The 17,155-nt window shown below is 45.3% G+C and overlaps 1 protein-coding gene across 1 annotated transcript; it reads right to left on the reverse strand.

Annotated features, from left to right (window-relative positions):
- Positions 1-4,709: 4,709 nt before the first annotated feature.
- On the reverse strand, positions 4,710-17,039 carry GUSB (glucuronidase beta). The gene is made up of 12 exons (XM_059829214.1): positions 16,824-17,039; positions 14,885-15,073; positions 14,246-14,427; positions 13,583-13,725; positions 12,889-13,076; positions 11,784-11,936; positions 10,616-10,794; positions 10,072-10,218; positions 8,821-8,905; positions 7,078-7,254; positions 6,297-6,432; positions 4,710-5,026 (listed from the first exon to the last, which is right to left on the reverse strand). The coding sequence occupies exons 1-12, from the start codon at positions 17,019-17,021 to the stop codon at positions 4,869-4,871; spliced, it is 1,935 nt and encodes a 644-aa protein (XP_059685197.1). The 5' UTR covers positions 17,022-17,039; the 3' UTR covers positions 4,710-4,868.
- Between the last annotated feature and the right edge of the window lie 116 nt (positions 17,040-17,155).

Consider the following 17,155-nt stretch of genomic DNA (forward strand, 5'->3'; position numbering starts at 1 on the left):
AAACAAAATTCCCAGCAAACTTGCTGGGGATAGATGAGTATTAAGAGATCTATTTTAGTTTTTAGACTGAGAAGTGGTAGCAATATTGTTTCAGTTAACTTAAATCAATGCGATAAAGGTTGAGGATGTGATTCGGAAAGTAAAATACTTGTGTTTCAGACTCTGTCACCAAAAAGTATAGGTTCAGCTACTTTCTGTAATTGGTGCTGTGCTGCTTTTTGCCCTTGTCAGCTTCTAAATATGAAGAATTCCAACTGCGTACCCATTTATTTAAAGAATTAGTTTAACTAATTTTAGGATTTTTTTTCTTAAACATGAATGTCAGAGAGACACTTATCTTGTATGGCTAAGTGGATTATAAACACTAAGTTGCTGAGGATAAACTTGACTGTGAAACATGCAGTGTTCAGTAGAGAAAATAGAATTTTTAGATTGAATTCACAAAATAGTACTTAAATTACTACTGAAGTAATTTTCTGGTTTGTATCGAGGATGTAGGTGGAAGCTGCTTTTATGTATAGAGTTCTGTGGTATGAGTAACATCTGTTGCATGTAACACTAAATTACTTGTCCCTCTTATCTAACAGTTCTAGACAACAATTCATTAAATGCATTTTGTATTGACCAGAGTATAGTTAAAGCTTGTCTTGATGTTTAGTTCTGTCTCTCAAATGCCTTGAACTTTGATATGAGGGGACTGAATGATGTTAAACAGGTTCCTCAAGGCTTTACTTTGTTCTCTTACAAGCCTTGAGGCAATACTACTGTTTAATATGTTGTATAGATTTATTTTGATGCATTCCTGTCATCTACACTAAGGCATCTTTTTCATCCAAGGAAGAGGTGAACACGTGCTGCCTGAAATGGTTAGTCGCAGTGCTAATATCTCAGAACAAGCAGCAATGGAGACAAGTATAATCCATGATTACTTGGTCCGATTCCTGGGTATAGTGCACACCAAAAAAAGGAAAAAAGCCCCATCAACTGAAAGTATAGGTGTTGACTAACTTCACTGTGTCTTGTGCTTGTCTGTGTGGGCATAGTCTGTTAGTTCAGTTTGTTTAGTAAAATTGTTTAGGGCCAGATTTTCAGCGGTCGCGTCTGCAGTCCTTGTTTGTGTGCCCATAGGGATCAAATGGAAATTGAGTTTGGTCTGTGGAAGAATCTGCAGCTACACTTTGTGCACGAACTTGCAAATCTGATCCTTAATTGTGAACTCTCTTGTCTTGTGTGCTTTTCTTACAGTTACTTTTTACTGGAAGTGATTTGCTAGAAATGGCCCTAACTCTTCTACTTTCTCTCTTGTGCTTCAGAAATGCAGTTGGCCTGAATAAAGGGCAAAATAATATTAGCAATAGAAATTTAGACCTTTTTGCTTCCAGTTCTTTGACTCTTTCCTTGTTGCTCCCAATGATAGAAACAGCATATTTCTTCCAGTAAAATGGCTCAGGTTACAATTAGTAACATGATGGAAATCAGATGAGTGCTTCATGCAGCTGCCCCCCTGCCTGCCCCAAACTGAAACAAATGTTGTGGCAAATATGTGGTTGATATTAATTTGATGCTTACAAATCAGAAGGCAAATTCTGAGAAATTTTGAGGATACAAGAATACAGGTGAAAAAAAAGCTACTAAATAATAACCTGTCTGGCAGTGGGAGAGGGGGGCAGTATGATTACACAGATTCTGGTTGTGGTTTCAACACTCATGAGAATGGAGGGGAAAAAGTTCATAATCTACAACCAGTGGTTCTGAATTTGGGCTCCCCCCTGACCCTGGCTCTCAAAAGCTTTGTGGGGAGGGGTGAATTGGAAAGGCAAAAAGAACCTCATCCCAAAACCTGCTTAGGAATTAAACATTCCTGAAATCCTCTTACTGTAAGGTACTTGCTACTCTTAAGGCCAACGAAGCATTCAGGTCTTGTTTAGGAAATGAATGCTCTTAAAAGTTTTTAACTGTAAAGTGTTTGTAACACTAAGGCCAATGAAACATTCCCTACCACCTTGGATATCTAAAGTGACAACAAATCTCTTTCTTAGGAGATTTCTGCATACTGTAGTACACATTTGTCTTCTGCTGTACAGAGCCTCTTGGTTGTTCAAAAAGATTGGCGAGGTGCTTCAGGCAGCACTTGATGCTCCTAATTTATATGGGCTAAAGTCAAATGGAGATCTAATAGCTTTGGTTCTGCCAATGTTGTTTAAATGTGATCTAGACAAAACTGGTCCAGAAAAGATGAAGTATTCTGTTACCATAAAACTGTATTAAGCATGGCCTAAATATTAGGTGTTTGTTCTGTATAGTATGTTCCATCAACTATTTATTATTAGTGCTTTAAACTCCAAATTAAACATCCATTTAAATGGAGTCATTGGTCAGATGTTCCTTTTATCAACACAGGTTGAAAGATTCTCTATTGGAAGTTTAGGATACAATTTTGCTAACAGGTAAACCAATGTAAATATGTACGAATTCTATTTGTTGCACATAACTTTTGGTATAAAAAATAAATGTAGAAATTACCTGTGGACGTCTTGCTGCAATCATTCTTATGCTGCATTCATGCAGTCCAAACGTAAGAGCTTGAATGAACCCACTCAGAGGCCTTTTCGGACTCAGTCTGAGCCTTAGAAACTGTTTTTAAAGTCAGTACTGTAATTCTGTTTTTAGAAATGTACTAAGTTGTGGTTTTGTTCAAAGACATTGTGGTGTGTTAGCAGTAGAAGGGTTAAAGCACTTGGGTCCCCAGAGATTTCTGCAGCTTCATCGTGTCTTGCTGAATGTCGTGTGCACATGGGTCTGTAAAGGTTGAGCAGCGTTGACTTGAGGCTTTAACTGTTTACAGTTCTTTAAGCAACATATAAAAAAAGCCGTTAAGTATGTTATTTTTATCGCTTCCTGCTTTCCTTGGTTCTGTAAGTCTGCTTTAACTCCACTCTGACAAGATCACAAAGTATCTGGAAACTGCTCTATGTTCTCCTGGATCTGGGTGGGAGGGAGGAAGCTTTTGGGGAAGAGTTGGATAGGCAGCTTGGGCTCACAATTGCACTGAGCTGTTAAGAACAAGCAGGAGCTAAGACTCTGAAATGTGTGCTTACCTTACGTGCGGATATTAAACTTTGCATCTGTTTTGTTGGACTGAATGGAAGTAATAGCTTTCTCTTCTGCAGCTGCAAGCCCTGTGTGTTATCATAGGGGTCTGAGCCCTAGTTTGTAATGCGTTAACAATGTCAAATCTTTATCTGTATTTTGATGTGGCAGCTGTTGGTATGTCATGTCTGTTGAAATGGGGAAGAAAATGGTTTAAAAAAATTGTATCTAGAGATCGAGAAGTTGAAAGGACTTCTGGCCGTTCTGGTAGTGGGCTTAAATACGGTACTCTTACACCATGGTACATTTGAGCAAGTGTCTTTTTACTGTGGATAGACATCTATATTCTGGGGTTTTAGTTATATAGCAAAATCTGTAAACCTAACATGGTATAACCATAAGGAATGTTGATAGTATGTTTCTTCTTTTCCCTTAAAAATTTAAGAAAAATTGTTTTGAAGTCTGCAGTAAAGATGTATGTCCTTATTCTGCATGTGGCAGTGTGGAAAGTGGTGTTGGTTTTTAATGTATCATCCCATCTAAAGGAAAGAGAATTTGGTCACCACACAACATAAGAGCAAATATTTTCTTTATATTGGCAGATGTTTTGGTCATTTTCTTGAGGTACTATCAGAAGAGCCAGTTGCAGAAAAAGCAGTCATAGCAACAGTATCACACAGTATCAGTGAATCGGAGTAACAAAACTACGTAATTGTGCCAACTTCCAAAATTCGGTAAGCAGCCTACAATCTTGTGGTTCTGCTATGGGTGATGCTGCTCTTGGGACAACCCTGTGGTGCTGCAGTAAGAAGGTTGCAGACTGAGTGCTCTGAGCTCTTCTGTGAGTATTGGCACAATCTGTTACTGTCTAAAGCCTGGCCTTCAGAGTCCTCTAAGACTGGTGTGTGGCCTGAAAGGGATGTTACTACCCTACATTACTGGCTAAAGTAGCGTGTGTACATTAATTTACACATTGTCCTACCCCAGAATGCTTCAGGCAAGGTTTAGATCAAATTTACCCTCTAGAATACTATTACTGTAGTACATAGTGGCAGTTTAATATGAAGGAAGCTCTTCAATGCCGGAAGGTAAAACCGCATCTAATAGCGGCAGTTCTGGTACTGTGACTAAAATAAATAGTTTTAAGCAAAGTTCAGTTAATGTAGTACCTACCTATCTAACATATTCCACCTTGCTGCTGCAGTGTGAATTCCATACTGTATTGGAGTATGTTGGGTATCCTCACGGAAGTGGTGGTTCATCCACTTCCTGAATGCTGTGAACTCTCAGAATTTCTCAGCCAGCCACATATACTCTGGCCAGCAAGAGAAGCTATAGAAGTTGTGCTCGTCAGTAATCCTGTGGACAATTTGCTGTGATCTGAGTAGTGTAACTTAGGGGAGTATAACTGGAAAACCTCATTTGCATTGGAAGGATGTGATGTTCATTTAGTGTAACTTGGATGTTTAAGTCTTCGGCATTGATTTGTATCATGTAATATAATTTTTTTTGCCATAAACAGATACCTCAGTCAGGATCTCTAACTTCAGCTCTTTGAAACTCTGAATATTCATTTTACTACCTGGAAACAGGAAGCCTACAGACATGGCTAAGCATAGGAAACTAGTGTTTCTGATCTGCTTTGTATCATAGTAACTACTTCAGGTGGACTAGAAATTGCATTAGACTTGCAAGACTTGAGTCAGGCATAAATATTATTTAAACAGAAATTTAATGAACAAGTTCAGCATAGTACCCAGTCACTATACCTTTTGATTTCATTTTAGAAAGAGGGTATGTGATTTTATTATAGGAGGAAGACAGCTTGATTCATTTGCAATCTTCCAGTATCTTTCTCTAAGAACAAATGCAGCTGATTTGGGCTGTCGTTGGCGGGTAAATATTCCTTTCTTGTTCCCCAAAACACGTGTGGTCCCTGTAAAGAAGTTATAAAATAAAGCAAGTATATATAAAATACTTTTATATCCCCTACTGTGAACTGTTACGATGTATGTACGTACTAAATCAGGTTAGGTGGAAGAGACCTATGCACTTTGTTCTACACATAGTCAGGTACAACAGGGAACTTGGCAGATGTAATTTGCGTCATCTTGGCAAGATTAATTGATGTAACTGAGCAATATAGCTGCAATTCATTGTATTTACAACTGATAGGTTGATGACAGTTAATTTGGGTGTGCCCATTAATCAGTATTGATCAGTATTTATATTGACTGCTATTAGTTCCACCTTGAAATTTGATGGTGAAAATGTTGATGACTAACTGTTTGACTGTACTGTCCTTTAGTGGTGTCCATGTCCTTTCTGCCTATTTTACTTTTCAGAGGAAACTAGAAAAGATGATCACAACACGTAGAGAGACTGGAACTGCATATGTGTATGTGAACTTGTCTACATTTTCTCCATCCTCCTATTTGAAACTAATAGTACTTTTCTGACTACTCCTCTGTGATGACTTAGCTTTCTAATACCTATATTGGTGCTCTACAGATTATTCTTAATGGTGTTTCTCTGCCTGAGATTAACACTGACTGTTCACCACCCTAACTCACTGCAGGTGGCATATGCATAACTGGTTCCTTACTAGTCTCCTTCTGAGTCAGAATAGTTTTAATTTCTCTGTGACTGTCTGCACTGTAGATCAAGGAATGCCCCATACTTTGCGAATGCACTTAATTATTAATAGTGGATGGAGTGTCATGGTAAGACTGTTGTCTACCAGTGTGGCATCTGGTCCTCTATTGCTAAACCTCTATACCAAGTTAATAATATGTGATTTAAGGTGCTCTGTTACTAAGGGCAGTTGTAGATGAAATATGAAGCAAGTGAGACACATCCCTAATAGCTAACTGAAGCTCTGAATTGAGGATGGCCAAGAAATAAAATAATCCAGGTCTGCTCACAAGCTTCCCTTGCATTCCGCCCTAGCGCATTGTCTCGTGTTCTGGGTAGCATCTTTGCAGGTGGGACATCTAGGAGCTCAGGCTAGAGAGAGGATGCGTGAAGTACAGGCAGGACCTTCCCTCGTGGCTCTGGCTGTGCTGGACTACCAGCTATGCTCTAGCTTGGTAAGTGGAGGGCCCTTTTGTCCTACCCTACAGCACAATATTCTTTTGTGTGTCATAAACCATTTCAAAACTTGCAGGGAGGATGGAGACTTGTTTGGAATATAAATGCAAGCTTACCTTGATTAGTCATGAAATCTGCAAAATTCCATACGAGCTCCCCAATCACATACTCTTTCCTCTTTTTGTCAAAAACGGAATGGTACTCTCTTAGCATAGCTTTCTGATATTCCTCGCTGAACATAAGAGGTGGATCCTACAGCCAGGAAAAAGAGGTGGCCTTGAATGAAGGTGACAGTTAATCTCAGCAAAGGCTCCATATGTTAACTTCTTATTTACTGGGGACCTGCTTCCTGAAGACAAGCTTTACAATTGCTTGGTCTTCTCGTTGCCGCTGCATTAAGAACGGCTATTTAATGAAGATTAGCAACTACAAAAATTGCAAGGGGAAACTTCACACATAAAATACAAATGTAATGCCAGGTATACTTGGGGGGAGTCTGTGGTCTTGCTTGATAACGGTGCTTTATCATGATAGGTATGAGTGCCCTTCTGTGCAGGACAGCATCATGAAATTAATGTCTAGTCTCCAGTGTCCTATCTTCTACTAATTACGCATCTTCTACAAATGCCAAAGTACAGATTTCGGAGTGCTTGGTGCTTTTAGTCAAAGATAAAAACTCCTCTTCAGGTAGAATTTAACCTTTGTTAGTCAGTGGCAAAGCTCATTGATTTCAGTGGAGCAGGATTACAATCTTGGAGTCTTTCAGACACTTAAAAGCTAATGCATCTCAAAACTAAATAGTCAGGCTCAATGGTACCCATCTCTTCTAATTACATTTTTCTGACTCTGTAAGAAGAGCAGGGTGCTTTTTCCACCTAGAGTGTCTAAAACACTTACACTGTGAAGTCCAGGAACCGAGTCTGCTCCATATTCACTCTGGATAATGGGTTTTTGGTAGGTTTTATACCAGTTCTCAAACTGTATTGTGAGTTGTAGTGGAATAACTTCCAGATGGCCTGGGTCGTGATACCAGGAGAAGTAGCTATTTACGCAAATTACATCCACATAAGGAGCCTACAAAAAACAAGGTGAGAGTGTTTTGTCACAGAACTCAAGAGAGACAACCTTCACTCATAAAGCTAAATCCTCCTCTTGGTTTGTTTCATGGAATCCAGTTTTATTACTCACAAAGTCTTTTCCCTCATCACTCAGGCCCTGCCAACATGACATCTTTCCCAGAAGAAAAGGCAAGATAAACTTAACAAGCTAACAGCATATTAACTTGGCATTGTTCTTAGAGGCTTAGGAAGTCACAGCAAAGAGTTAGACAAGATCAACCCATTTCATCCTCAGGTTTGTTAAAAGTTTTTGAGTTTCCAAGATGTCTCTGGCTTGCTGGTACATTTAGATGTACTTTTTGAGTATTGGAATGTGATTATCAAGTTAGTGGTCAAATATTTTGACTAGGAACTAAATTTGTGCATCAGTGGTGCAATACTAAGACTAAGCATTCTGCAAGTTATATGCCATTTCTACCACATGGACAGTATGATAAAAGGGCACAAAGCCCACTAAAGATAAAATGATGTTGTATGTAACTTGTTCAATGTTCTCTTAACATTTTTTGTAATAAAAGGAAAAAAAAAGTTCTAATCATATCAGTGTTTGAGATCTGTTCTTTGGTTTTGTCTTCCTGTGTCTCCTCAAGCTGGTCAGAACATGCTCGTGGGGATGGGATGTCAGAGTCGGTGTGCGCATGCCTGATGAAACAGCAATACCCAAGAGCAGATCCCTGCTGGGTACCTTCAAAACTATGGCCACCAGTTTTATTGTTCCGGGGTGGGGAGTAACAGACCTCTCAGTTTCAGAACGACATTCCTGCTAACTGTAGGACAGCTTGAAGGAAACACAAAGTGTACCCTGTAACAGGGATGTGGTAGTATCGTGTACCTACTAACTCACCTCCTAGAAGTGTTTATTGTACAGTAGGGGCAAGTATTATAAAGCCATCTTGAAAAAATAAAAATTACATAGGAACTACCCTGGGAACAAATTTATGTGGGTTAAAGATCCTTTGTTCATGCTATGGCCAGCTTAAGGCATAGACATCCAAGAAAAGTGCCTTTTGGTTATTTATACAGCTCTAGGACTTTAATTATGAAGCTGGAAGAGCATTTAGGTTATTCAACACTAACAGACATCTGCTAAAGAAGATCTAGAGCAGTTTAAAGCAGGAATTAAAGTAAAGCTTCCTTCCTTTAGACTTCCACGAGGGCTGTTAGCATTTTTAAGAGGTTTAAGCTTTGGTTTAATCAAGTGAAAACCCTGAGCATTAGTAACACAATCAATGGAGTAGATGCATGACAATGTTAATGGAATCCAGGGATCTGATCCTCCATACTTCACTCAAGACAAAGAACTGTTCTTCTGTCTTACGGATTTTTATTTTTTTTTCAGCTGGACTACAACTGCAGTATAAGGTGCTTTGCACTAAAAATCTAAGTTTTCTTCTGCCTCTCCCTGTTTAAATATCTCCAGTAAATTTGGGGAGGTGGGGGGAAAGGACTGTAAAACAAATGACAAGAAGAGGAAATTTAAGGTATGAATTTAAGAAAAAGCTAGAAAATAAAGTAAACTTACACCACGATCAAGAGCGTAATTAGCATCTGTCACAAAGGTTACTGGTCTGGAGGGATCAAGAGCTTTAGTGTGAGCTATCACTGTCCTGTTTGCAAACAGTAAAGCAAGAGTTCAACAACAGCATGGAGAAGCACAGCCCCATTTCCCCAAGCTCTCTGTCCCTTCACCCTCCCTCAGACACTTGGAGCTGCTTTTGATTTAGCAGGCAGAGTATTTTTAATTAAATAGTGTAGGATACTTAGTGATCATCTGCTATAAAGTGCCTGCAATTCTAGCCAGTTCTGCACGAGTATAAATATCATGGCAAAGAGACCTTTATCTGTCACAAAGTTGGTTGCTATCCCACCTGAAAAAAAGAGTGGAAATACACCAAATGCAGGCATGTTCATTTGTCTGTTGGTGCCAGCAGCTTGCAAGTTGGTGAAGGGACAGTGAGTTTGGTCATGAAAATGTGAGAAGGGTAGTGGGAAGTTTCTGAGCAACTCTTGGGCTGTGTTCCTGGAAAAGCACGAGGCCCTAACCCTACACCACAGCATGCAGAGCAGTCAAAGACTGGCTGCTTTTGCGGAAACCCTGAATGAGGGAGATGAGACAGAGAATGGGAAGGTCAAGCTCTGCTGCTACCTCAACATTGCAGGAGGGTGGTGGATCGTTCTGAAGAACCTTTTAATGCACCTACAGCTACTAGGGACAGTCTGCTACCCCATTAGAGAGATGACTCTTGGCTATCCAAAGCTTAAAGCTCTTTCTTTAAAAATAAAACCAAAGGGTCTGTAGGGATTTGGAGCAGTGGCTTTGAAGTGGGGTGTCACAATCCCTTGCAGAACAAATAACTAGCACTAACTGAAGAACCTTGTCTTCAGAATTAAAGGCCCAATATTTTACAACTTTGCTGTAATTCTCAGACTTAAAGAATTTAAGATTCTTCTTCCATTGGTAACAAGGAATGTCCTGTTACCATCAGGTCTGCTTTTACTTGAACCTCAGGTTGAGAAGAGATGCTCAGACCAAACTGACTCCTGGTAATTTTGCAGAGGCTTACTGGTTCAGAAACAACAGGTTGAGACCGTTGCGTGGTTCTGAACATCACATACAGCAGTTTTGCTTTTAGTTTGCATCTGCAGGTACTGTTTCAGGGTTCCCAAAAAACTGCTTGCCTTCTCTTCACTACTTCTCTATGCCATCCCAAAGGAAGATGCATCATCTGCCAAGATTCAAGCCTCAGCTCTGTGTACAAGCGGACGCACTTACTTAAAGTAGTAGGCTGCTGGGGGCAGCTCCGATGCCGGCTCGTTGGCTACTGACCACATCACAACTGAGGGTCTGTTCTTATCCCTGCGGATCAGCTCCTCCATCACAACAAGATGATGCTGCAGAGACCTGTTCCCAAAGCTCTCGCTTAAAGATAAAAGGAAGCGAGACCCGGTGAGGTGAGGGTATAAAATCCATCCCCTTTGCCTCTCCCTGTGAGAACTTGAGCCTCTGGGGTGTATAAGCACAGCTGAGTCTTAACACTGAATACGGCTTCTGCCCTATTTCCCCAAACCCTGCTGCACAGTTCAGGGCTGTGGTTTGGGCTCATTAATCAAGTCAGGCCAAATGACGCGATGGCCATGTGGCAAAACGCCCGCCGGTTGCCCAACCGCACTAGGCACACGTGGCGCAACGGGCCGATTTCTAAATAGAGCAAAGTACTTCCATTATCAGAACAACGGGCGCTGCGGGACGGGAGGGGGATGCTGTGGCAGGGATGAACATAGAAGGAAGGGGAAGGGTCCTTGGAGCGATTGCTTACGGCATTTTAATCCCCACTCCCGGGCACTCGTCGATCACCACGATGCCGTAGGCATCGCACAGGTCCATGATCTCCTCGGCGTAGGGGTAGTGGCTGGTGCGGAAAGAGTTTGCCCCCAGCCAGCGCAGCAGGTTGAAATCCTTCATGACCAGGGGCCAGTCGAGGCCTTTGCCACGAATCTGGGGGGGAGAGACATCGCACCCTGTCACACTGATGGGCCGGGGCTTCTCCTCACACATTAGCTGGGCACCACCTCTTTCCTTCTCGCTCCCAGAGCGTTTCCAGCCTCGGGTACCATTTCTAGCTGGCTGCACCACCTCTCCGTGCAGTGTTTGCCTTTCTGAGGGGCACTGCCACAGGCACACCCAGACCCCAGCTTTGGAGAAGCAGAGGGGACGGCGGTTGCAGGCAAGCTGCCGGTACTGCTGCTGCCCCGCCCGGGGCCGCCCTCTCCCTCCCTTTCACAGGTGTTATCCATGAGGCAGGCTGGGGAGGACAGGGTGAAGGAGGACCCCGGACCAGCGGGGCTCTGCTTCTCCCTCAGAGGAGAGCCCGCGCTCGCCGCCCCTGAGGTGAGCGGCTCGGGGCGGGGGGATGCTCTGCTCCCCCCCTCAGAGAGGAGCCCGCCGCCCCTGAGGTGAGCGGCTTGGCGGGCGGCTCGAGGAGGCTCTGCTCCCCCCTCAGAGAGGAGCCCGCGCTCGCCGGCGCCGCGAGGGAGGAGCGCCCGCCGGCCCTGAGGTGAGCAGCTTGGCGGGCGGCTCGGGGGGGGACGGGGCGGCTTTGCCCGGCGGGGACGGAGCCTCTGGCGCGGCCGCGGGGCCTCCCTGTGGCCGGGCCGCGCCTCGCAGCCCTGTGGCTCCTCCTCGCTGGAGACTTTGTCCCCGGCGTTTCCCGGGATGGGGAAACTGAGAGCCGAAAGCCACGGCCGGGAGATGGTTTAGCTCCTCTGCCAGCACATCCCGGGCTTGCCCATGTGCTCTGAGAGAGATAACTGGGCACGGTGTCCTCTTAAAGCTGGCAAAAAGTTCACCCCAGCCCCCCGGCAGCTCCTGGCCTGGGAGAAGGGTGTGAGGAAATGGGTGGAGAGGGGAGGTGAGTGTGGGCACTGCCTCAGTGGCACAAAGCGAGGTGCCATTAGGTGCCCCCACCATGGGCGCTGCGCACTTACGTCAGCGTCTTCGTGCTTGTTGACGCCGTGGAAGTAGAAGGGCCTGCCGTTGATGAGGAACTGCGTGCTGGTGACATGGACGGTGCGGATGCCAACCAGGAGTGTGTACACGTCCTCCAGCAACACCCCATTTGCCTGCGCCTGCATTTTCACCTGGATTTCCAAAGGGGAGACGTAAGTGACATGCTGGGCTTTGCAAGGATGCCCTGTCCTCCCCCCCCCGTGTGTAAGGGCTATCCTGACCACCCATCCGTTTCCCAGCACTGTCTCAGTATGCTGCCTGCTCCTCACCACTGCTTCAGCTGATTCCTGTGGTCCCCATGTACCTCCTCAGGGAAGGAGTAGTCTGACTAAATAGAAAATAGAAATCCAAGCTGGGGAAGCTGAAGGATGACGAATGAACCCTGGATGACCCTTTTGGGGCTTGCCCACACTAAGAGCTTCAGTTTCTTTTCCTCTTACTCATCTGGGCCATTTCATCCCCCCAGGCAAGGCAGCGGTACACCTCTTCTGCCCTGTACCTTGATACCAGGCAATGACTGAAAGGTCATCTGCTCACAAGAGCTATGAACCTGAACCCCTGGAAACTGACAGCAGCTCATCTGCCCTAATTCCTGCATCTAAACGTCACTACTCATCCTTAACTCACAGAGTCTTCCAGGCTAGCGCTATTGATGCTGAACTCTTGTCTTGCAGAGTGGGAAGAAAGCTGATTGCATGGCAAAACATGTGGAAGAGGTTAGCAGCCTGTTCCTCAGAGACTCTCCGCTTTTGCGGTATCTCCTCCCCTGTATTGTCCCAAACGGTCCTTTTGCAAGGGATGGATTGGGCCCTAAATGTGAAGGGCAAGCATCGGAGAGAGCATATGTGCACTCCAGGCATGCCCCCCCCGCCCCCCCCTTCTCACCGACAGACCTTTCAGTTCAGCATCCAGGAAGCTGGCAAAGCTTGATTTGATTACTGTGTAATTAGCAATGCCACTCTGGTCATGTGAACAGGATCCATGAGAGAAGATAAGTACGGAAGATGGTCCATATGGCAGTTCCTTAACCCTATTAGACAGTCAGAGGAAACACACACAGAAAGGAAGAAATGTCACTCTTGCCTCTAAGGAGTAGCGGTATCCAGGGTTCTCGTGCATCAGGTAAGGCCACCAAAGGTTTGGGTTCAGGACTTTTAGCTCTCCAGCTGGCCCATCACCTGTAGCAACCACTTTCCCTTCCTGGTCACGTAAACTCAGGGACAAGGAATAGAGTTTGCTGCCAACAACCGACACCTGATATTGCACCATTGCTGGTTCAAAGGAAACAAAAGACAATCAGAGACTGCCATGAAAGGGAAAATACATGCATCAAATGTTGGAGGGTTTTCACATACAGCAGCATTAAAAAACGGGGAGATGTAGAACAACAACGGAGCGGCATGAATTGAATGTAAGAAGCATGACCTGTCTGCCAGGAAGTTTCCTGATTTGTGTATCACACAATGCTGTTACTTAGAGATAATCCTGCTTTAAGTGGCAGGAAGGCTGCTCCTACTGAGAAATTCTACTTCAAGAAACACCTGATCATCCTTTCATTGTAACAGTAGTCTCTTGCAAGCACTTCTTTTTTTCTTATTGCTTCTGAAATCTTTACCTTATTCTTGCAGCTGCTGAGCTGTGCAATAGACCAGCTCAGGTTCAAGGAAAAAGCCACTATGAAACAAATTCAATTGGACCTTTGCAGGATATTTTCTCTGCTGCCCTTGTCATCTCCATTTGGAGCCCGAGGTAGCTGCTGTAATTGTTCTGGACCTACCAACACTCTCTGATGAAGTAGTTGTCACAGTAATATCATCTATGTAGACAGAAGGAGTGGTGTAAAGCACAACCGGGCGATGGATTCCAGCATAATTAAAGAAATCAAACCTGATGTTCTGTACAAAATAGTTCTTGGGATACCTGAGTGAGCAAGACAGGAGAAATGGCTACATTATGTTTCATTACACAAGAGCTGAAGGCAGCATATGGATGCTAGCAGTGTAAAATACTCATGTAAAAATAGATGCTAGCTGGTAATCTTTACAACAGGATGGATCTAGCTCTCAGTAGTGCTACTGCTGCTACACTGAAGGGAACTACTAGTTAACAAACATCTAATGCACCGAATAGGTTTGATCCTTCAGGATAGCTGGTACTTGCAGTTTTCAGCTGAACTCAAGCTTCTCAACTCTGCCATTGACTCAGCTTGGCAAATCACTTAATCTCAGTTCCCTGTGTATAAAACAGATGCAGTAACTCAGTGCAGATTCCTCATAACACTAAAGCTTAAACTCCTCCCTGCTTGTCTGATGAATTTCGGCATAAATACAACTCATGCTTTTTTAAGTTGCTCGGAGGATCTTAGGAACCAGCAGCTGAATAAATTCCCATTCTCTCATCCCTGGGATAAGCTCAGCAGTACAGCGCTTTAGCAACTCACCTTGTCTTGTCATTCATATACTGAATTGACCCCGGAGGCAGAGTATGGGGTGTCAGAGTGTTGTTGAGCGCGACAGTGATGCGGCACGGGATCCCTGGGCTGCCCTGGATGATGCTGCTTATATCTGCTTCAAAAGGGAGGTGCCCCCCTTCGTGCTCCATGACTTGCACTCCATTGACCCACTGCAGGAGGAGACACCCGTGAGCCCAAGAGGCAGGGTTATTGGGGCTTTGTGGCAAGCACAGCAGGGAGAAGAGAAGGAGCCCAACAAAGGGCAGTTGGGCTTCCCAGCAACAATGAACCTTGTTCTGGGCTCCTCAAGGGCTCAATCTGGCAGCCCTTCCTTTACTGGGAGCTAGGTCTGGGTCATGTACAAGCAAGTGTCACTGAGAGACACTGTTTTCAGCAGATCATGTAGCAAGGAAATGTTTTAGTTACTAATCCTGATATTGGAGGATCAGAGAAGAGAGACCTGGGAAACGTGGCCAAGTTCTTGGCTGGAGGAAAACAGCTAAGAGTTAAGAAAATAGCAAACTGATATAAAATCTAGGCAGAGATGTGTTTGCTGAACAAGCCACAAGACAGATTTTAGTGCAGCATAATTTTGGAAACACATAGATAATTTCCTGTGCGACGTACCACAATGGAGTAGTAATGGGCACTACCAAAACGGAGCACCACCCTGGTGTTGAGATCGTCCTGAAGCCAGCGCAGAGGAAGCAGCGCCTCTTTCTCGTACCAAACCCAGCCGATGTAGTTCTCCAAGCTGGGATCTTGAGTGATATCGTTGAAGCTGGCAGGCACCGGCATGTCAATCACAGGACCGGTCTGGCAGGAATTGCACAGAAAGGGAGGGAACAGATCATTTAAAAAAAGAAATTTGACGGTCTTGGCTGTCCAACCTGTACTGCTGGAGGTGTCCCCTTCCACTGACAGCCTTACAATCCCTTCGCCAAGTGGAAATACTTGGGAAAACCTGTTTAGAAACTGGCATGATCTGTCACAGGTCCCATACAAGTCCTACTTGATACCAGGCCCAGGAACCTGCTTGTTTCTACAGCAAGAAGCTGCTCGTATCTTTTTCTCCTTCTGATTTATGACAGGGAAATGCTTTCATTAATGGCTCTGGTCTTGTGGAATCAGAGAAGTGAGGGGAAAAAAAAAATAAACGCCCAGGTCGTCGTTTCAGCCTGAGACTTCCCACAAACTGTAGTTTCTCCTGCACAGCTCTAGCTGTTTGGTGTGCAGTGCTGGTGTTGTGGTTCACTGGCATGGCGTGCTGCTTGCCAGGCTAAGAGCTGTAGTAAAAGGGTGGCAAGAGTTGGGGAGATTTTGGGCCAGATCCTCCAGGGAAGGGCTGTGGAGATTGTCTGGGGTCAGTCCAGCCTTTCTTACTCCTTGAAAGCAACATAGATTCCTTAGGATTACAATGGAGTCAATTCACTCACTTATTTTTAATATAAGGATTATAGGCAGGCAGTGTTGTAATACATTAACATTGAGGTAACGGGATGCTATTGCAAAATAGAGCTGTTCATTTTTAGCACCTGCTGCGCTCGTGATGTTGCATGAACGAGCGCTGCTGGAGCACTTCCCCTTTCCTACGGAAGCTTTTCCATGGCGAGCGGAATGAGGACGGTTTGGTCGCCCAGGGTGAGCATCATGTGCGCGGCTGACTCAGCACCGAACCGCACTGGCACTGCAGAGAAACTACTCAGCGCCCTTATCAGACATCAGAAAATCCTAGCAGGAAAATCCTTGGATGGTGAAAGGGATTTTCTAGTATCTGATACAGGATAACCTTTGACTGCGATGGCCATAATGTGCATCTCCTTCAGGGAGATTCTCTGATGTCTAAAGTAGGTTGAGTGTACACATCTAAGCCTCCCTTTGAGGGGCACAGTCCGGGATTCCTCTCTGGCTGTCTTTTTGCAAAACTTCCAGCAGCATTGTGTCTTTCAGCTCTCCTCTCCTTCCACAATTTGGCCAAAAAATTTGCCCAGAGGGCTAAAATAGAAATGATGAAGGACACGTACATTTTGCGCATAGAATACATAACTTCTTTCCTTTAGGTAATGGTGTTAATTTCATAATGAATTTCAGTTACACCAGAACTTGTTTATCTGCACTCGGCTGCTCTGAAATAGATAATCCAAGCGTGCCTTCTCCAGGCATGTTTTTGTTTATTTTATGCTGCTGACGATAGGTAAGCATCGTGCAAGGCCAAGCGTTGCTTTTGCAGCACAGGGATTTCTACACCGGCTAAAGGTGGCTGCAGTTCATTCAGATGCTTCCTGGCTTCCGAGCAGAAGCGGGATAATCAGAGGCCGCCGTTTCGTCGGGCGGTGATTAGAAAAGCCTCTGAGGAAAAACCTCTGCACAGCGATAAGACTTAGCGCGGGGCGGGGGGGGAAGAGCGGCCGCCCCGCGAGCCTGGCGGGGACGGAAGGGGGAAACGGTGCGGCGGGGAGAGGAAGGAAGCCCGCCTTGCAGGGGGGGCCCTTCCCGGGAGGAGAGCACCCCCCTGCCCCGGGGAAGGGGCAGTCCCTGCCCGCGCCCCTCTCCCGCCCCGCGGTACCTGCCGGAGCGGCTGCCGGTACCAGCGCTGCACGAAGCCGGCGTCCCTGCCCGGCGAGAAGTCGGCGCGGAAGCTCCAGAGGCCGCCGAGCTCCTTCCGCTCCCGGGAGGGGGTCTCCCGGGGGTAGAGCATGCCGCCCGGCGGGGCCGCCGCCCGCCCCAGCGCCAGCAGCAGCAGCAGGCAGCAGCCCCCCGCCATGCCGCGGCCCGCCCTGCAGGCTGACGCTCCTGCCGCCATCTTGGTTGTGGGCAGTGCCCGGCCGCGGGGAGGTACCGCGGGGGGAGCGGCGGGGGCAGGTCCCGCCCCGGCACGTCGGGGCGGGAGGGAGTGCT

Source organism: Gavia stellata, chromosome 25 (genome assembly GCF_030936135.1).
Source record: "Gavia stellata isolate bGavSte3 chromosome 25, bGavSte3.hap2, whole genome shotgun sequence".
NCBI classification, from domain to species: Eukaryota; Metazoa; Chordata; class Aves; order Gaviiformes; family Gaviidae; genus Gavia; species Gavia stellata.